This window comes from Cydia amplana, chromosome 24, assembly GCF_948474715.1.
Source record: "Cydia amplana chromosome 24, ilCydAmpl1.1, whole genome shotgun sequence".
NCBI classification, from domain to species: domain Eukaryota; kingdom Metazoa; phylum Arthropoda; class Insecta; order Lepidoptera; family Tortricidae; genus Cydia; species Cydia amplana.
In genome coordinates, this window is record NC_086092.1 from 8,109,414 (window position 1) to 8,131,735 (window position 22,322).

The window sequence follows — 22,322 nt, forward strand, 5'->3', positions numbered from 1 at the left end:
AAGAATATAGAAATAACAAACATTAACTGACACTTCAATCGCCAACTTTGACAACAAAAAAAATCTTTGTAAGATACGGTCCGAATTGCGGATACGTACTATTTGTCAACTATGGTAGAAATTCTTAAAAGTAAAATAATTAATTTAGCGTGATGATCTGTGTATTTTTTGAGTTCGTTATTTTAATTGTACAATAAAATACCTAAAATATAGTATTTTATCAGGTTTTATGAAATCTTAAACTTTATTTTTATTTATTAATTATTAAGAATTCATACTCGTACGTGGTTTGGAACGATGCGGTCTGAAGTTTTTCGGGGGTCTATTATAAACCGTGAATATACCGTTGAATGTCGTTTTAACTTTTTTTTGTCTGTTTCTTTGCTAACAGTGTGAAAGGGACAGAGATAATAGAACCCAAGTATTTCGAACTTTTATTAGACCCCGCATGTTGAAATGACATTTGACAATAAAGGTCACTTGAATGTCATTTTGTCTCACTCAGTGAGCAAAATCGCATTTTGCTCACTGTTTTTAAGAATCAAAGCACCCTTGTTCGAGCTGCTGAGGTGAAAAAATGATTTATTCAGTAGCATAGTAGCTTAACAATATGCAGGTTGGTGTCTCTTTTTAAGCATACAAGATACCTGTGTCAAGAGACACCGCTCTTCCTTACTGGTTTACTAAGTACAATAACAGAGCAACGGTTGAAAGAAACAAAAAATTTACTAATTTACCGCCCTATACTTCGTTTTTTTTAGCATTAGAAATAAGGTAAACAATCTTGATGTGTCTTTTGAAAAACACATTTTAAAAATAAGTTACGGTAAATATGTAACAATTATGAATCTAATACGATCTTTTATAGTCTTCTGCTTTCATAAGTTATAGTTATTGATTTTTAAAAAGTGTTTTTCAATTAAAAAACATGTCAAAATCGCTTACCTTCTTTCAAGTTCTTTCTAATGCTAAAAAAACGAACTATAGTGCGGTAATTGGCACAATACGTGCATGCATAGGTATGTCGAAAATTTTAAGGGCCATATGTACTGTAAGACGTTGTGAAATACACGTGCGAAAAGGTAATTCGCAACGTTGCGAATTTCCTACTTTTCGCACTTGTATCGTAATGTACTATTTCCTTGCATAAAAGCAACCAATACAATTGGTTCCCTTCCTCACTTTTCTTCTTCACTCTCACTTTGCACCCTAGAGACTAATTCGAACCTATACTGACATCAAAATGATGTACTTGTCCGTACAGTCACCTGCAATAATATGTTACTCTTCGAAGGCCGCAAAAAACGCACGCCAGGCGTGGCTCGCTCCGCGATTTCGTCGCTTTGCTACAGGTAGCTAAAAGTACATCCGTTCGGCTCCAATTTTGGGGAAAGCCATAAGCCGCCCGTGGCGCTGTCGCCACCTAGCGGCCATATCTGTGCTGATCGAAACAGACGCGTTTTGTTAGAGAGTGAGTCTTCTGTACTTAGTACTATTATTTATTCTGTGGCGAGCCGTTAATTTAGTTTAGTTAGTAGGTACCACTGTATATAATTATATTTTATGTAAATAAATACTATATCAACCCCCTTTGTAAGTTCAAATGCGAATATCCTTTTGTCCAAAGTAACGGCTTTTTTAAAACTTATTTCAGCAAATGTGTGAAAAATTAGCAAAATGCTGTTTAAATTCCATTGTTTATTTGCATCGTTTCCTGGCTCGTGGAAGTAACTTTTAATTAATATAAGCTCTTCAGATTTTACACAAAAGTAAAATAACCAGTATTTTAACTGCATAGACATGAAGCTCTCCTTTTTTTGCGCGACATCGCCGATATAATATGATAAAATGCAGGAGAGTAGGCTGCCATCATGGTATGGTCACGTAAAAAGAAGGCCTTCTGACTACGTAGGAAATTTGGAACTTAAACTTTCCATCACAGGGGCCCGTTTCTCAAAAGCTTGAACTTGTAATACAAGTGGAAGTCCCTGTCTAACTAAAGCTGTCAAAAAGTGACATCCGCTTGTATTACAAATTACAAGCTTTTGAGAAACGGGCCCAGGTCGCAGTAATTAAAGAATGTCACTTACGCTCCGTAGCGATCGATCGAAACGCAACTGTCACTGTCGCACAACTACGGAAGAGTGATAGAGACACAAAGCGTTTCGTTGTCTTAGCGATAGCGATTGTCAACCTGGCTAGGCCGGCAGGATCGAAGATCCAGGGGCAGACCCAGAGCAAGATGGAAGCAATTATACCTAGTGCTTATGAGTGCAAGTTATTCGAGGACGATGTCGTTGAGAAGCAGGAAAGCTGACTTCACCGCCATGTGGTCTGGGATAGATAGCTAGGAAGAGAGAGACACATGAAGCCCGCCTACGGAACACCATAAATGGTGCAGGGAGACCAAAAAGATGGAGGGTCACCGCTAGGTGGGTTCTTTGGCGTTGTTATCTAAGGCTATCTGAGCGTTTTCCAAAAAAAGTGTACATTTCATTCATGTCTTCAAAATATTGACTTCTTGGACTCATTTTACTCAGAATCATTTGTACATTCACGCCTCATACATAAAAAATGTGTCCAAAAATTCCTTTCCAGATCGTCACATTCTTGTATGAAATTATTTTTTATTTGTATGAACGTGACGCACTGGAAAAAAATTTTTTCATACAAAATTTTGGGACACATTTTTTCATGTATGAGGCGTGAATGTACAAATGATTCTGAGTAAAATGAGCCCAAGAAGTCAATATTTTGAAGACATGAATGAAATGTACACTTTTTTTGGAAAGCGCTCATCTATAGCAACCCGCCCAGTGAGTTTGGCATGAGAGCAAAGGTTACAGCGCCTAATAGGCGGGTTCTTGGCAGTGAATGTGTCAAAGAAGTAAATAAGTTAGGAACCTTAATTACCTACTTGATTAGCAGAGATTTAAAAGAAGAATGGTACTTACTTAATCGTTTCTTTAGCGTATATTTAAAAGTTTTAGGTAATCGTTTCCATTTAAAATGCTGTAAATGTGTTAGCTGTGTCTCTGATGTGTCATTGGCCCCTGTTTTCATACATTAACGATCATACAATGCCTTTATGCCTCTAGTGGCGGTCAAAATTCACGGGTCACTTAGATGCGCGCTAGTGATGGGAGCCACTGTCGATAGAACGCACTAACTATCGATAACACCCATTTTCATACATACAATGCCTTTATGCCTCTAGAGTGGCGGTCAAAATTCACGGGTCACTTAGATGCGCGCTAGTGATGGGAGCCACTGTCGATAAATCGTACCTAACTATCGATAACACCCATTTTCATCCATTAATATCCATACAATGGCGGTCAAAATTCACGGGACTCTTAGGTTAGGGGATTAAGGGCCAGTTAAACCAAACCGTCTGTCACCGTTAAAGCGTTCGCAAAATTTTATCTCATACTTTTCTGCTGCGTGACCTTGATCAGTCTGTTAATTGTGGTTGGTGCAATGGGGTTGGCCGGTCGAAGTATGTAGCAGATGGCGCCATCATAGCTTGCCCTGTCTATCCCTAGAATTGTGTCAATTTTTTTTAATGCCCTGGATGCCAGCCCTTTAAGCGAAATCTCATAGAAAAAGGGGCAAGCTAATATGATGGCGCCATCTATGCAAACTTTTGACAGTTGCCAACCCCATTGCAAATGTCAGTTTTCGCAAATATCTATATCGATACTTAGTAACTCCTACTCCCAGCACTATTCCTAGGTGTTATTTAATTAATAATAAATCCGGCGCGTCTGCAGATTGGTGATAAGGAGATATGTAATTATCCACTTTGTTTTATCGCTAGACTTAGCATGGACACGCCATAGTGTTAAAGGATTGAGTACAGGGGTACAGAATAAGTGATAGGATTTCATATCTCACCCAAGACAGTAATTAACTAATTATTCAACTTTTAAATTTATTCTAAGCTTAATAGCATCAGCAGACGTTGCAGCTTGTTAAAAATTAAAACTACCTACCTAAATATGTCCAAAATCGGAAGAAAATCTCTCAGAGCTTGAACTCTTTCATTTTGGAAACGGGAATTTCCTATTACATTATTTAGAAATTTCTGAGAACTTTCCAGATCTATGAAAAATTTACACAATTTACAGACTAACCTACATCCATTACCTACCTATTCATTACCGTACCGTACCATTCGTACCTAACATTCATTCTTGTAACTCTTTTTAATTAATTTTACTTGGTTTAAGCGATTATATCATAATTAAGTAAGTCGGGTAATTCGCCAGTAACTGGCCACTGTTAGTAATTGGCCACCAAATGAATCCTATGCACCTATAAACAGAATTAATTTTAGTATAAGGTTTCAATAACTGGCCAGCCTTCAATAACTAGCCGCCTTATACTAAAATGAATTCTGTTTATAGGTGAATAGAATTCATTTTTAGTTTAGGGTGGCCAGTTACTAAAAGTGGCCAGTTACTGGCGAATTACCTTACATGAAAGTGATCTAATTCCTTATATCAAGTGCGTAAACTATAATTTCCCGCCCAAGTGAGCGAAAACTAGTAATTTCCGAAATCCACGCAATTCTTTACGTGATTCTTTGTCCATCAGTTTGTTCACCTTCTCGTTTTCATCACACGTGGGAAAAAGCCCAATTTCGCCATTTAATTACTAAAATATAAAGACAACCCAATAACAATTACAATTCCAAAGAAAATACGACTTTAAGGCGAAAAATTTAAGCCTTGAAATTGAATTTGGACAAAAATGTCAGATGGAACTTTTTTTTTTGGTTCGCTATTTAGTAAGTCTAGATTTTTATTTACAGGTTAATTTGCTGTTAGGAACTGTTATTTCAGACATTTTAATAGCATTGTCTAATTAATTACCTATCTACTTAGTATCATCTTACAGTTAGATGATACTAAAGGCACGTATTTATTTAATCGGGCGGCTAAACCTTATACGGGTAGCCTAAAAATTGAAATTGATACTAAAGTTAATAGGTTGGCAGCAAATTCAATGCCTCATAATATTTTCATACGTATGTAGGTAGGTATGTTTGTAAGGGTCTAATATTGCAAGTTAAATATGACGCGCTTCCCGACTTCCAATGAAGCTGAAAATTTGCATAAGTACATAAATAAGTGGTCGGGTGACATCGAGCTGATCTGATGATGGAGACAGGTGGCCATAGGAACTCTGTGATAAAACAACGCAACCTAATTGGATTTGTTATTTATTATTATTACTATTAGTTGCCCGTGGAAAGAAAAGTACAGTCAGCGATAAAAGTTTGTACTTACCAAAAACTTATTAAGAATTAGCAGCTTTAAATGTAAAATATAAGGTGAAACAAAACAATAAGACGGAAGATTCAAACCCACGACCTCTTCAGAAGAGTCTAATCACCTTAAAACACATTAAAACTATTACACGACTATACCTACATTTACATATTCCTCCGTTATGCCAAAACTATAAGTCCATTTTTGGTGCCACGCGATTATAATGCTTATTGTACACACTTATGTCCTAGATTGGTGTAAAGGGGTTAGTGGACCTGTACTTTTATTTATTTGATGCAGATATCAAGATTTCACGCCTTTTAACATCTTGCTAATGGCTATTAGGTGTTTAATAGAAATTAATTGTAAATGTACCTACCTACTGTCCGTTGCGGAGATAACTGACCCCCCAGCCGGGCTAGCACATGATTGGCGCGAGGTATTACGCCCGTGAGTTTGACTACCCGTACCCCTTGAATAAGTTTTTGGCAAAAATTTCATTTTTAGTACAAGCTTAATATCACTGTCTGTACTTTTCTTACGAAGACAACTAATACTCATCGAGACATTTCTAAAAACCCCTAACACAATTAGGTTGCGTTGTTTCATCACAGAGTTCCTATGGCCACCTCCTGTCTCCATCATCAGATCAGTTCGACAGTATTACCATATTATTGTATTGTCATCAGAACTACATACAGCTGTCAATTTTCATGACGCTACGATCCTTGGAAGATGATTAAATTAGTTACCTTAGATTCCATTACATAGTTACATACAGGTCGACCTAATAAAAAGCTTGTTAATTAATACTAAATGGTCGCGCACTGTGCAAGAGAAAGGGTATAGCCGGGTAAGCATGGCCAAACTGCCCTTAGCGAAAAAAACAATTTCCTTTTACTGGATTATTAACCTATATGTAGTGCTTTCACCAAATATTAAGCCTCAAATGCTTCAGATTTAAAAAAAAAAATGCAAAAAAAGAAAAATCATTTTTATTTTATTACAGCCAAAGAACTAATCCGATTTCTTTGTAATTTGGGTATGTTGTATATACAATTAAGGTCGCTTTCTGAAAAAAATAATATTGAATTATCTCTTAAAATAATAGTAAAAAATTTAGATGAAAATTTTCAGAAAAATAAAAAAAAATACATGCGAGATAGCGATGGTTATCAAATTTACATATTTCATGTAGAATTTAATAATGTTTAACATATATTTTTTTCAAAAATTAAAATCGGGATTAACAGTGTTAAAAACTCGAATTTGTAACATCCCATAATACCTTCTCTTCATACAAAATAACTTGTACGTTATACTAGAAAGTTATATTCCCAACGCAATTTGAATTTAGAACGCGACTTATTTCGCTGAGCGCGGACCTTAAACTCCGTGGCTGTATGCGGCTAGGGCGAACGGCATTCAGAGATTTAAAAAGCGGCCAAGTGCGAGTCGGACTCGCCCATGAAGGGTTCCGTATTTAGGCGATTTATGACGTATAAAAAAAACTACTTACTAGATCTCGTTCAAACCAATTTTCGGTGGAAGTTTACATGGTAATGTACATCATATATTTTTTTTAGTTTTATCATTCTCTTATTTTAGAAGTTACAGGGGGGGACACACACATTTTACCACTTTGGAAGTGTCTCTCGCGCAAACTATTCAGTTTAGAAAAAAATGATATTAGAAACCTCAATATCATTTTTGAAGACCTATATAGATAGCCCGCACGTATGGGTTTGATGAAAAAAAAATTTTTAAGTTTCAGTTCTAAGTATGGGGAACCCCAAAAATTTATTGTTTTTTTTTCTATTTTTGTGTGAAAATCTTAATGCGGTTCACAGAATACATCTACTTACCAAGTTTCAACAGTATAGTTCTTATAGTTTGAGAGAAACGTGGTTGAAGACCAAGAAAAGTGGCTGTGACATACGGACGGACAGACAGACGGACAGACAGACAGACATGACGAATCTATAAGGGTTCCATTTTTTGCCATTTAGCTACGGAACCCTAAAAAAAGCGCGGGAACAGGAAAATAGGCACGAATTTTATACAGAGCGTTAACGATTGAAAAATGTCTGTTCCTTTGATGAATAAAATACGTCACATTCTAAATTCAAATTCGTAAAGACTGCGTTCACAATATACTTCATTCGTTTATGACTACTTAGCTTTGCTTGTATGAAGAGAGAGTATTATGGGATGTTACAAATTCGAGTTTTTCACACTGTTAATCCCGATTTTAATTTTTGAAAAAAATATATGTTAAACATTATTAAATTCTACATAAAATATGTAAATTTGGTAACTGTCGCTATCTCGCACGTATTTTTTTTATTTAGTCTGAAAATTTTCATCTCAATTTTTTACTATTATTTTAAGAGATAATTCAATATTATTTTTTTCAGAAAGCGACCTTAATTTTATATACAACATACCCAAATTACAAAGAAATCGGATTAGTACTTTGGCTGTAATAAAATAAAAATGATTTTTCTTTTTTTGCATTTTTTTTTTAAATCTGAAGCATTTCAGGCTTAATATTTGGTGAAAGCACTACATATACATAGGTTAATAATCCAGTAAAAGGAAATTGTTTTTTTCGCTAAGGGCAGTTTGGCCATGCTTACCCGGCTATACCCTTTACTCTCGCGGACGTTCCGGCTGTGGAACGAGCTCCCTGCCGAGGTTTTCCCGAGGGTCTACACCTACTGTATGGGGTTCTTCAAAAAAGGATGAATGTACAGTAGGTTCCTAAAGGTTGGCAACGGGCGTGGAACACCCCTGGATTTGCAGGCGTGTTGACCACCGATGTGTTTGTCACTGACGTGGTATTAAAAAATAAGCATATGATGAATTTATTAGTGACTTTTGTTTACATGTTTTTTTTTCTTGCACATAGTAAGCCTTTCCTGTTTTTAGTATTTTTAATTTGCGTTTGAACTCCCATTTTCCGGTCAATAGGTAATACCAGTGGTTTCGGTTAAGAGTTGTGGTTTCGATACAGACGGAAGAACAGTAATCTTCTGATAGCGATCAGTTCAATAAAAACAGGGGTCTACAAACTTGGCCGAAACTTGATAATTTAGAGTTATGACGCCTTGACCGCGGACATTGGGGAGTTGAGAACTTAATCTGGGAATATAGAGCCTACCGCCAACATCGAAAAAACGAAAAACGTTCTGCCTAGGTATACGAAGCGCTGAGGGCCTACCGCGAACCACGTTCGACGTGTTACCTCCCTGTCACACTTACGTACGAATTTACAAGTGCGACAGAGAGGCAACACGTCGAACGTGGTTCGCGGTAGGCGCTCTGGTGGCCTAGCGGTAAGAGTCGCGGGTTCGAACCCCGGCTCGTACCAATGAGTTTTTCGGAACTTATGTACGAAATATCATTTGATATTTACCAGTCGCTTTTCGGTGAAGGAAAACATCGTGAGGAAAGCGGACTAATCCCAATACGGGCCTAGTTTCCCCTCTGGGTTGGAAGGTCAGATGGCAGTCGCTTTCGTAAAAACTAGTGTCCACGCCAATTACTGGCATTAGTTGCCAAGCGGACCCCAGGCTCCCATGAGCCGTGGCAAAATGCCGGGACAACGCGAGGAAGATGATGTTCTGCCAAGGTATATATAAAGTGTCATTCTATGGAACTTTAACTATGTAAACAAAAATCACTAGTAAATTGACATTCAGAGACAATTTCAATATGGCGGTTTGTTTACATAGTTAGCAAGTTCCACTTTAAGTTTGTGGCAAGTTCCATAGAATGACACTTTAACTATCGTAGAGAGAGAGTTGCCTCAGGTCGGACACTCAATGCTACTGCAAAATGTTTAATGACTTTAGTTATCTTAGTATGTGTTTGTGAGCTATTTGTGTATTTGTTTGTTACGAGGGGTATTCAAAATATTCTCGGTATGAGAATGAAAACAAACAAGTACGAAAAGTTTGATATTTTTATTTTTCAATATACTCCCCCCCTATGTTCATACACTTAAAAGATCGATCAATTATTTTTTTTAATCCCTCGTAAAAATATTTTTTATCCTTCGTGTAAAAATGCTCCTCCACTGCCGCCTTCAATGCTTCATCGTCAGAAAATTTATTTCCACGCAGATCCTTTTTAAGATTGGGGAGCAAAAAGAAGTCGCTGGGGGCTAAGTCCGGACTATACGGTGGGTGAGTAACAGTTTTAAACCCACATTCAACAATAGCTGCCTTGGCAATATGAGCAGTATGGACGGGGGCGTTGTCATGCAGAAGCAGAATACCTTTGGTTAACTTTCCTCGCCTCTTTTCTTTAATTACATCCTTTAATTGACGTAGAATGTTAGCGTAGTACTGTCCTGAGATATTTACACCTTTTTCTTTATAATCGATTAGTAATACTCCTTCACAATCCCAAAATATCGTGGCCATGACCTTGCCAGCTGAAGGGATGACCTTGAACTTCTTGGGATGAGCTGAACCCTTAATGTGCCACTGCATGGACTCTTGTTTACTCTCTGGGTCATAATGATGAACCGAGGTTTCATCTCCAGTAACTATTCTTTGCAGCACCTCATCAGGATTTTCACCGCACAGGTCAATAAAATCGGAACAACAAGCTACACGCATGTCTTTTTGAAGCCGAGTCAGCATTCGCGGAACCCATCTTGCACTTACTTTTGACATATTAAGATGGTCATGTATAATATCATGTACGGTACCAATAGAGAGATTGGTTACTTGTGCTATAGATTTTACCTTCACTCGACCATCTTCCAATATAAGTTTTTCCACTTTATCAATATTTTCTTGTGAAGTAGCTACTACAGGCCGGCCAGGTCTAGGGTCATCTTCAATACTCTCCCTTCCGCGTTTAAACTCGCTTGACCACTTTTGAATGGTAGATAAAAAAGGAGCAGACTCACGGTAAACACAATCCATTTCCTCTTTTATGGTTTTTTGATTTTTACCCTGTTTTGTCAAGAATTTTATCACGCATCGATGTTCTAATTTAGTTAACATTGTCAATTCGCACAGGATGTTCATGTTTGTTCAGCAATTGCAGAAAAACAAAAGACTATCTCGGTTCGAATTATACTTTTTTTTAATGTCAATGAATAAACCTTAGCGGCCAGTAACGAAAGAAATTTTAGAAGAGGTCGTAAGATATCAATACCGAGAATATTTTGAACGCCCCTCGTATAATTGTATTTGTTTGTAAATAAATGATTACAAGTTTCATAAAAAAAAAGATTGTTTGTAAGTAGGTATACTTAGCTATCGGCAAAACGTAGCATCCTCACATACTTTTTGTGCCTACACTGTCACAAATAAATCAATTGGTTCTACATTTTCATCTTCGATTAGTATTATAGCAGCGGCTAAGGTTCGAGTGAATCTCAAGACAAGTTTTAAAATCCTTAAAAATTACAGACTCGCAAGTTGTCTGGCTAATGAAAGTTGAGACTGAGATTTATTTAAAACTTTTTATATGGCAATTTTTTTTCCTATCAAATAAGCTGTCAGTTTCAAGCTGTCATTTAATATCATAGTAATTTTATTGCCAGGTGCGGTTTTTATTGACATTCCCGCGTTTTTTCGTGCCACGACTCGCTGGTCAGACTCTAGGTATCCTCACTTCACAGTCATAGTGGTCATTCTAAAAAAAAAACAAATATTCTGCCTCTATGGTCCGTAACTCATAATTGCTATGGATACAAATTCTGCCGGAAATGCAAAAAAAACACTTCCCCCTAGGAAATAGAGTCGCAATCTCTAAACCAGCTTGATTGACCTTGTAAAGTGTAGTATAAAACAAAACACGTTACAATTATTAATTAGTTAAAATTTTGGCTAGTACAAAAAATTGGATCGATATATTTGGGTTCCGCAAAAATAAAAATGATTTCCACGCAAAACAATCTTCCGTCTCATCCATTTCGGCGAATCATAAATATCAATACCGTAAAACGGGGAAAATAGGAATCGCGGGGTAAATTGGAATAAAAGTCTGCTTTTCTAAACTGGTCTGTTAGTTCCATTACAACCAGACAGGAGGTCAACTTATTAATTTCTGAACGAACATGGTATTTTTTGCTACTGGCTACACTGAGCATTTAAATCAGCCAATGGCGTTTCAGTAAGAAAAACACATTTAAAGTCAGGGTAGTCGTCAACACGTGTGCATGGTGCGTTTTAACTTCAAGTTTTAGGTAAGTAATATTGTGAAAAGTGTTGAAATTTGTGTAATATCGATCATAATAGTGTATTGTGGTTTATATAAATCAAAAAGTAAGTAAATAATTGTAATATTTCATTATAAATCTTAGTTTTTCGATAACCACTCGTTTTTAGGTTATTTTTGAGATAATAGGAACGGTGAAGGGGGAAATTGGCACGTCAACAGGTCTAATTGGAACAACGTGGGGGTTATTTGGTTTGTTAATGGGGAAAATTGGCATTGCCTAATAGGGTTGTCAAAAATTAAAATCTTAGTAAATTTAAGGAAATTTTATTTAGGTACCTACTAGGTAGGTACCTACCTACTACTGTGCCCCTACCTAGAGACCTTGGTATTATATGTCTAATGCAATGTTAATTTAGTGCCTATTGTAAAGATTTTCCGAGACTAGTTTTGAAGGTATCTGATGATGATGATGATGATGGTAGGTACCTATCTAGCTTTGAATAGATTGAGTGACAACCCTAGTGAAAATTCCAATTAACCTCACTTTCGAACCTATTTACCCCGTCAGGGGTAAATTGGAATCCGATAGGGTTTTTGTAAAATATATCAAAATATGGCAATAAGTCGGGAATTTAAGGCTACTCAGCATCTAAAAGAGCTTACCATACATGTTTATGTAGTACTATAAAGTACTCTATGACTTACGGAAGATGGTTAAAATTCCAGTTGAATGTGAATATTGGACCTATTTACCCCGTTTTACGGTACGTTCTATGGAATATTTTTTTTCGCGATTTGGGGGGTAGTATGGTCAGATATAACATAACTATAGTAGGTACGAGTACATAACCCCCTACGCTAATAATAAATTTAAACCATTTTATGCCAAAAATTCCTTACATCATCATTTCGTAAAAGAGCTGATATTCTTCAAACTGCTGGATCGATTTTTATCAAACATACTTAAAAACCGCAGGAAGGAAACTCGCTTTTTCGTAAAAAAAAACTGCATCGAATTCGGTCCATCCGTTTGAGAGCAAAAATTTCGTGAAACCTCCCCAAACTAGGTACCTTCCAAACTTTTTTTGTCGTATAGCGTTTTGTTGGGCTGCTGAATTTTTCTCACAATTTTTTTTTCTGATCATTTTTTTAATGATTTTTATCAGGACCACCAATCATCGCTTCATTCCAGCTAATCCTCTAAAACTAACGTATAATTAAGATATATTTCACATATCCTGCGGGCCCCTTTGTTCGACCTGTCTCGTGTCGTGCGTGCAACGGAGCATGACAGACACACCCAGCTCAGAACTTTTGCAAAATCACACAAGAATACACGTCTTGGACTATGGCCGGCTGAACGTCCTAGTGCCTTTGCTCGTTTTAGAAAAAAAGTTTCTAGAAAAGAAAAACATTTGTCGTCAATTAAATTGCGCAGTTAAAATTCAAATAAAATCATGTGCTATTTTTAATAACAACAAACAATAATCTATAATAATAATTAATTAAAAAGTAATCGCTTGAATAAATTGTCAACGCGCGCGTTTGACATTAGAAAGCGCGGGAAACCAGAGGCGTTTTTCAGGTTTAACTTAATTCTTTCTTTTTAAATTTCGCGCGGTATTTGGCACAGATAATATTATTATATTTTCCATAAACGGTGAAGTGGACTGTAGTATTTTTTCTTTTAAAATGGAAACATAATTAATAAAGTGAGAATATGATAGCAGCCATGTTGAGTATATTATTTTGGTGTCCGGTGCTCGCCGCGGTGCAGACTTTGACCATAGACTCGCAGCTCGGGACTTCAATTGAAGGTAAAACAAAAAGTAAAGACAAGAAGGCTAATTAAGGCTCTACAGACCTTGCAACCAATGGCATACTGAACGGATTTTCATACAGTTTCATGCAGATTTTGAGGAAGGTTTAGGTTAGGTATAATTTGTTAAGGTTTTGTGTAGGTAATCCGTGCGAAGCCGGGGCGGAGTGTATTAAATACCTAAATATTTAATACATTCAGTGCCGAAAACCCGACTATCAGGTATTTTATGATTTCGTTCCCAGGGCGGACGACCCGATAGTCGGGATCGTGGTACTACAGCTTAATATGACGCAATTTTTGTGGCCTGGCGCGGATGTCTTGTTTGGCTGGGTGGCAATGAGTGTGTTAATCCAAGAAATGTACTTACCTATAGAGATCCACTTAGGCACAGTCGACGTTCAACGTATGTTTACAAGGTGCAAAAGTGTAAACATATTGTTGATGTCGACTGTGCACTGATTTATGCCAAATTGTCTATTTCTATTATCGTTTTATCATCAACCAAGGTTTCAATTAAACAGCAAACGAAGACGTAAACAAAACGTAATATCCCGACCTTGTTCAATTATCTTTATCATATCTTTATAGCGTGATTGTCCAAATAAATCACTTGAATCAATTACAGCATCCGGATTGTGTGGTAATTTAAGTACAAGTTGTCGTTATTGTTGTTATGTTGACATTGCAATAAAATTGAAAATTTCCTGTAATAGTATTATACCTAATTTAGACAGGCTAAAGGATATCCCATGCCCATGGATGTTAATTTGAAGAGGCAGGCCTCGGCGGACTTTCTCTGATCAGATCGGGGAAATCCTGAAGAAAGGCCAGGTCAAGAGCATCCTAAACCGGCGAGCGTGTATGAGGAATGTTATGAAAGTAACGAAAGCGAAAGAGGTACCTATCAGTCAGGAGGTCAGGATCGTAGCAAGTGGAAATCCGTGGTCTCTGCCTACCCCTCCGAGAAATAGGCGTGATTATATGTATGTACCTATAGGTAGGTTATTATGTAGGTTAATTTGAGGAACACGTCAAAGTTTGTTTAGAGATTTATTTTTATATTTTCCAGACTGCTTCGACCGCATATCGATCGGCGAGCAACTCTCGCCGGACGCCATCTATCGGAACATTACGGAACTAACGACGCACGAGTGCGAGACGCTCTGCAAGCAGGACAAGCAATGCCAGACCTTCGATTACGGGTGAGTTCAGTCGATAAAGGATAGGTGGCGCTTTAGTTAGTTTCAAAATCGGGTGTTTAAGAGATAGATGTCGCTAGTTATATCAATGATCTATGGATCCTTTTTGAAGTTTAAGTTTTATATGCACTTTGGCAATTTTGCAGTTGATACATTTTTCTTTTATTTAAGATTTCGGGATTTTATTTGACGTTTCAAGAAAGTTAGTTATTTTGCTTATTAGTTATTACCTACTCATTTGAGAAGAAATATTCTCCACTGTGGAATATCTTTCAGTGTTTCTAGTTAGTTAATAATTAGTATAGTTATAGTTTTTCACTGAATTGCTATAAAGCTGAAAAATGGATTAATACATCTTTCCCGCTTATCTCTTTCACTTTTATTCTGCAATTGTTTTGTCATAACCTATTTTGATTAAATAATAAATTACTAAAACTACCGCCACATTCATTCAAACTGATATACGCTTCCTCTGGGACTTATATATTTGTCAAACTCTTTGTCTTTCATTGTCTGAAAGAGGTCGCTCTCTATTAACAAGACCGCCTGATGTCAACACTCATTTTTTTCCACTAAATAACATTTATTTTTACTTGTAACCTCATAAACCCTAATCCTTTCAGGGTTGGCGCTAAAGGCAACGCAACCTGCAACCTCAGCACCCTCAGCGACTCAGACCTTCGAGTCCAGAACCTGATCCAGCGCCACCCTGACTACGACATCTACGTCCGCAGGGTCCTTTGCGAGCAGATGGCCCCCTCCCCCCTCCAACCCCAGTTCGATGAAGAAAACCCCCCACTCCACCGCCCCATCTTCCGCCCAGATGAAGAAGAACCCAAAAACCCCCTATCAGATGACTTCCAGGACTTAAGGCCTTTTGAAACGAGACCGAACTCCAGACCGCCAAGACCTAACTATATAGACAACGATAGACCTGATGATTACAATTCAAAACCGAATTTAGATAACCCTCCTAGCTACGGAGCGCACAGGCCTCCTGAAATACCGTACAGACCAATCAGACCTTTAAGACCTTACCCTGAACCTATCCAACCTAATCCGTATATGCCTGAGAGACCATGGTTACGACCAGATGACCCATATAGACCACAACGACCAAGACCAGATGTTCCGTACGGTCCTGAAAAACCTTTAAGGCCAGAGGATTACAGACCAATAAGACCGAATGACCCATATGGATCTGATCTAAGACCTGATGATCCTTACAAGCCGGATAGACCATTGAGACCTGATCCTTATAGACCTGAAAGACCAGGCTCATATAGACCTGATGAACCATACAGACCTAGTTATAATAGGCCTTATAACCATTCGCGTCCAAAACCGGATCCTTATGATGAGCTGCAGTTCCAAGGGGGCTACGGAAGACCAAAACCAGACCCAGGTCTTTGGAGACCAGACCCTATCTACCCGCCTTCACCTAACGATGATGTTCCTGACTTATACGGACCTAAGCCAGTAAGACCTGAGAGACCTCCATATAAACCCGAAGATCCTGAATATCACTACATTGTCAGACCAAATAAAAAACCAAGACCTCAACATGATTATAATAAACCTTCTGAAGACCCATATAAACCCAATAAACCTGAGTATGAATCAAACAGACCTGACCTTTACTCACCACATAAACCTGATCCAATTGAAGATACTGGCTACGGCAATAAACCAATTCAAGATTATCCAACAAAACCAAATGATGGGTACAAACCTAAACCAGACCCATACGGTCCTGGGCCAATTGGACCACCAGACAGACCTTACAGGCCAAACAGACCTTATTATGACTACCCATCAAGACCTAGTGAAAAACCTAGCTACAGTTACAACAGTCAATATGCTAGTGGTTACGGTCAGAGTCAAGACAATTCTATTCATTTAGAAATATATGACCCTCCAAGACCTTATAAGCCAATGAGACCTTTAAATGACAAGCCATATCCAGGTCAAGGTTATGGTCAAAATTATGGCTACGGGAGCTACTCTGGTCATCATTCTTATGCGCCACCTTCTAACAGTCACTTAGGATATGGTCCTGTAGAATCAGGTTTGTATGGTCAGAATTATAACAGACCTGGAGACGAAAGACCTGACCGACCTTACGGTCAAAGTTCTTACGGGAGTCAGAATTTTGACCACTCTAGTGATTATGGTCATCAAAAACCTCAAAATTCTAAACCATCTTATGGTATTCAAAGTTCTTATGTTCAAAACTATTTTACTGGTGACCATGGTGGGTCAAGCTATGGTGGCAATCGACCATCTTATGATCAAGATGACAAACCCTATGGTGTCAATGATAGACCTTCGTATACCAGTCCTAAACCTTCTTATGGTATAAGTCATGATAGACCCTCTTATAGTACTCAAAGACCTCCTTATGGAGATACTCCAGAAAAACCATCCTATGGAGCTCCGACATCATCTTATGGGAATCAAGACCCGAACAGACCGGACGCAAATGAGAAACCTTATGGGGATAACCAGAATGGTCAAAGTGATTATAAGCCCAATCAGAAGCCTAATGAGACCTATAGACCTGATGTTAGACCGGTTTATGAATATGAACTAGAAAAACCTGGTAATGTTCCTAGTTACATTGTGAAACCTAACGGTGATGTGATTACTTCAAGACCTGTGACTGTAGGTGATTATGGGAAACCAGAGTATGAGAGACCGGGGTATGGGGATTCAAGCTACGAGGATAAGCCAGGATATGGGAAACCAGGTTATGGCTATGGGGAAAAACCAGGATATGGAGAAAAACCACAGTATGGTGGGTATGGAGACAAGCCAGCATATGACAGGCCATCGTATGGAGGTGGTAATAGTTATGGGTCTAAACCAGGGTATGGGGATAAACCTGAGTACGAAATACCAGAGTATGGTGACAAGCCTGCATATAATAGACCTACGTATGGAAGTGGAGATGGTAATAGACCTGGGTATGTGTCTAAGCCAGGGTATGGTGATAAACCTGGATCTGATAGACCAGAGTATGGAGCTAAGCCAGAATATGGTGGTGGAGACGATAATGGACCTGGATATGGCTCCAAACCAGGGTATGGGGAGAAACCTGGATACGATACAGAAAATGGAGATAGACCGGGGTATGGGGGAGGGGATGGTAACAGACCAGGGTATGGGGATGCAGGATACAGGGATCCAGGGAAGCTGGGCAGTTATAAAGGTAAGTACATTAGCTATTTAAATTTTTAACAAACTTTGGATTTGATATAATTTGATATTTACCAGTCGCTTTTCAATGAAGAAAAACATCGTAAGGAAACCGGACTAATCCCAATACGGGCCTAGTTTACTCTCTGGGTTGGAAGGTCAGATGGCAGTCGCTTTCGTAAAAACTAGTGCCCACGCTAATTCCTGGGATTAGTTGCCAAGCGGACCCCAGGCTCCCATGAGCCGCGAAATGCCGGGACAACGCAAGGAAGATTATGACTGGCTTAAAATATAGGTACATAGATATTTTCGTCCACTTGACGGATTAGCAAATTCATTTTTAATTTGCTACTTGCGAAATATCATTTTTATGTAATTGTTTAACCATTAAGGAATGAAATAAGTCCAAATCTGTGCAGCAATGTAGGTTTATATTCAAATTTCGTCAAGTGGACGAAAACTAGCGCAATGACCGAGCAATTACCCTATTATAAAAATATAACCATATTCCAGTGACCAAAGCCCGTACCATGAGTCACTGACAGTATCAAAACTGACATTTAGGGCTCATTTAGACGGCGCGCGAACTCGTATCGTATACGATTTTAGTTACACTGCGGGCCATTGAGGTGACATAAATTCAGCCGACCGATCAAATGACGCAATGTAATGAAACTCGCATGGGAGTTCTCGCACCGTCTAAATGAGCCCTTACGCTATCGAGAACGTAATTTACTTTCTATACATCACGTTTGCACTAATATGCGAGTACGAGCGAGATGTATAGAAAGTAAATTACGTTCTCGACGGCGTTTATGTCAGTGTCAAACTGATGGTAAAGTGTAAATCAATAGAACTTGCTAACTATGTAAACAAAAGTTACTAGTAAATTAGTTAGCAAGTTCTATTGAATGACACTTTAGCCGTACAGCTTCTTAAAATACAATATACAGACCTTACATGGGAATTCCGTTATGCGCAATTATAATATAACACAGCAAGGTTGTGCCATTAATTAAATTAAAACAATACCCTATTAAATAAAACCATTAATTTGCACGCGGAAACATACACACATGTAAACAAATTGTTCAACATTTGTTATCCATATGTTATCTTTGTCTTACTTAGTTTTTTTTTTACTTTTGTCAGAATTTTTTGGGAAAATTTTGTATTTTTGGCTTGCATCAAAAATGGTACTCTACTTTAAAATAATGAGTTATGACTATTTGTTTACAATGTTAAAGCTGGTGGTTTTAAAGTTACGAATAAAAAAATATTACGATTTTTCGTAATACGTATGTACTTACTATTAATAACAGTGGAAATACCATTAATCTTTGCAAAAAACCGACTTCATTTTTGAAGTCGGTCTTTTGGATAAATTAAAATATGACTTGTACTTTTTACAACACGCTACAGCCTACAACTAATATGATAGACACGCTACACGTTTAAAAAGCTCACAAAACCTTCCAAATGTGCGTTTTGGAAGGAATTATAAATAAATAAATATAGATATTTTCTAAAATGAAAATATTGCCAATTTTTGATAAACGTAATAAAAAATCCTACCTACCTATGCGTAATTATGATTTTTATCAACAATCACATAGTTACATATTCCTTCAACAGAGAGTGTCTGTCCTATATATATTTCCCATACTGTCAAACAATATACGAAGGCCACATACAAAGTACTTTGATATGGCTGGACAATAAGTTTCGTACACAATTATTCAAAGATTCTTGTTATCAGATCACTATCTTGAATGGTCTGTGGTGCAAGTAACAAAAGAATATCGGCGGTATTAATATCGACAGCAAAGAGTATAATAATCAGAGATCGGACAAATTTGCGACATTGCTCGCAATAATGTGGACATGACTCCAAAATTGATTAAATAATTAATAATTTAATTAATTTCTTACCTGAGGTTTAATTTTGATTCCTAATCAATAAAAAACACAAAGATTTCTTATAATGTAAATTTATTAAAGAAATTAATCAGTATGTTTTCCAAATTTTCTGTAGGTAGGTACTCATTTTTTTATATCAATAATATATTTAAGTGCTATTTATTGAGGAGGGAACAAAATTAAATCTCAAGTAAAAAAATTAATTATAATAATTAAATAATTAATTATTTAATCAATTTCGGAGTCTTGTCCATATTATTGCGAGCAATGTCGCAAATTTGTTCGATCTCTGATAATAATATATATATATAGATCGACAGATACTTTCCTGATTTGTAAAATGTGGGTGAAATTATTAGCAATATTAGCAAGTCTAAATATAAAAAAACCGGCCAAGTGCGAGTCAGATTCGCGTTCCAAGGGTTCCGTACATTACCCAATTTTTGACAATGTATTTTTATGTGGAACGTGAATGAAGAATAATTTTATTGTTTAGGCCTTCCATTATTTATATTACATTACATTATTCATAATGTGTTTTTTAGTGTTTAGTTATATTTTTATAATATGTATGCTAGTTTTTAAGGTATTTATGTATGGGCCACTAGTCGCCTGAAATAAAAGATTTCATTCATTCATTCATTAATTACGGCATAAACTGCCATAGGTGGGAACGAAAGATCCGATCGCTGTGTCTCACTCCAACCTATGGTAGCTGCTCGTCGTTGCCGCCGCCGGCGCGATTTCGTGGCCGGGCCGTACGCGGTGGCCATAACATTGCGCGACTGGCTTCGGCTAAGGCGAAAACCATACGTGAAAACGAAAGGTCCGATCGCTGTGTCTCGCTCCAACCTACGGTTGTCGCCTTAGCCGAAGCTAGTCGCGCAATGTCGTGGCCAGTCCTAGTAGCACGGTCGCATTTTTATCATTTGTCACCATGCCTGTCACGTTCTAACAAGTATGTAAGTGCGAAAGTGACGGGCATAGTGATAGTCGATAAAAATGGAACCGTGCCGAGCCCGCTGGCCGGTAGTGCGAGCAGGCGTGGCTCACTCCGCGATTTCGTCGCTTTGCTACAGGTAGCTAAAAGTACATCCGTTCCACACCAATTTTGGTGGCTAGCCATAAGCCGCGCGTGGCGCTGTCGATGTCGCCACCTAGCGGCCATATCTGTGCTGATCGTAACAGACGCGTTTTGTTAGAGAGCGAGTCTTCTGTACCTAGTACTATTATTTATTCTGTGGTGCGAGCATTCGCTTGTGAATTGCACCCCAAATAACGTACGAATAGTAATTTACCAGTAGACTGCGGGCTCCGAGTAAATTGTTTAGGCCTTCCATTATTTCTATTACGGCAAAAACAACGAACGATCATCATAGGCTTGTAAAATTGTAAAGGCTTTGAGTTAGTTTAGAACATAGTGTAGGAACTGAAGCAAGTTGTTGTATGGCGACTGGAGACCCATGCATTAACTTCTCAGTCGATGAAATTTTGCTTGGTTATTGTATAGTATGAGCCAAAACTAACATCCAATCCATTAAAAAAAACACTCCTAGGATAGGTATTTATACGTAAAAATACAAATATGTTTATATATTGAACCGAGTAATTCCTCCGTCCAAATTTATTTTACGAAGTAAGTTATTTATACATTTCAGGAACTAAAACCAGTTACTGTCAAAAAACCGGCCAAGTGCGAGTCGAGTTCGCGCCATTTTATCCGGTTCCATGCCATTATGTAAAAAACGGCAAAAAAATCGCGTTTGTTGTATGGGAGCCCGGCTTAAATATTTATTTTATTCTGTTTTTAATATTTGTGAAAATTTCAACTGCCTAGCTATCAGGGTTCATAAGAATACAGCCTGGTGAGAGACGGACAGACAGACGGACAGAGGAATCTTAGTAATAGGGTCCCGTTTTTACCCTTCGGGTACAGAACCCTACAAATCATTACTACTCTTAGTTACTCTTAATATAAATAAATAAATTACAAATAATATTTTTGACCACCTTGGGTGCTTTGATATATTTAATAACGACTGTATGACATGTCACTGTCCTGTAGTTATGTGAATTTCACCAGTTTTTAGGGTTCCGTACCCAAAGGGTAAAAAACGGGACCCTATTACTAAGACTTCGCTGTCCGTCCGTCCGTCCTTCCGTCCGTCCGTCTGTCACCAGGCTGTATCTTATGAACCGCGATAGCTAGACAGTAATAAAATAAATATTTAAGGGGGGCTCCCATACAACAAACACGATTTTATTGCTTTATTTTTTGTTGATGGTGCGGAATCCTCCGTGCGCGAGTCCGACTCGCACTTGGTCGGTTTTTACCGTAAATGTGGTTGAGAGACCGCCAACAACATTACGTTTTTGTTTAACACAATTAATGTCGAAACAAAAGACCAGACGGGCGTGACCTTACTTTTGGGCATATTTTTTATTGCTGAATTACGTGTCATATGGACTTTAAATATTGAATTATTTAGGCTAATACAATTCAATGTACGAGTACCTATGATAGGTAGACCCGGATCCTGCATGGCATTTCCAATGACAAATTGTAGCAATGTCATATTTCGATAAAAATATTACGTTTAATGACACTAACTCACATTGGTCTGTTCAAATGGAGGACGAAAATATTTTAGGTAAGTACTAAGAGTTAGGCTGACCTAACTCAGCACCGTGTTTGATAACAGAGTGTGGAAGTGTTACACA

The 22,322-nt window shown here is 37.7% G+C and overlaps 1 protein-coding gene across 1 annotated transcript in view; it reads left to right on the forward strand.

Moving 5' to 3' along the window:
- The first annotated feature begins 13,122 nt into the window (after positions 1–13,122).
- The window catches only part of LOC134659077 (uncharacterized), a 66,563-nt gene continuing 57,363 nt past the window's right edge, over positions 13,123–22,322 (forward strand). The window contains exons 1-3 of the mRNA XM_063514682.1: positions 13,123–13,279; positions 14,354–14,486; positions 15,107–17,694. Of these exons, the coding sequence (XP_063370752.1) occupies positions 13,183–13,279; positions 14,354–14,486; positions 15,107–17,694 (2,818 nt within the window). The 5' untranslated portion in view covers positions 13,123–13,182. The remainder of the gene's footprint in view (positions 13,280–14,353; positions 14,487–15,106; positions 17,695–22,322) is intronic.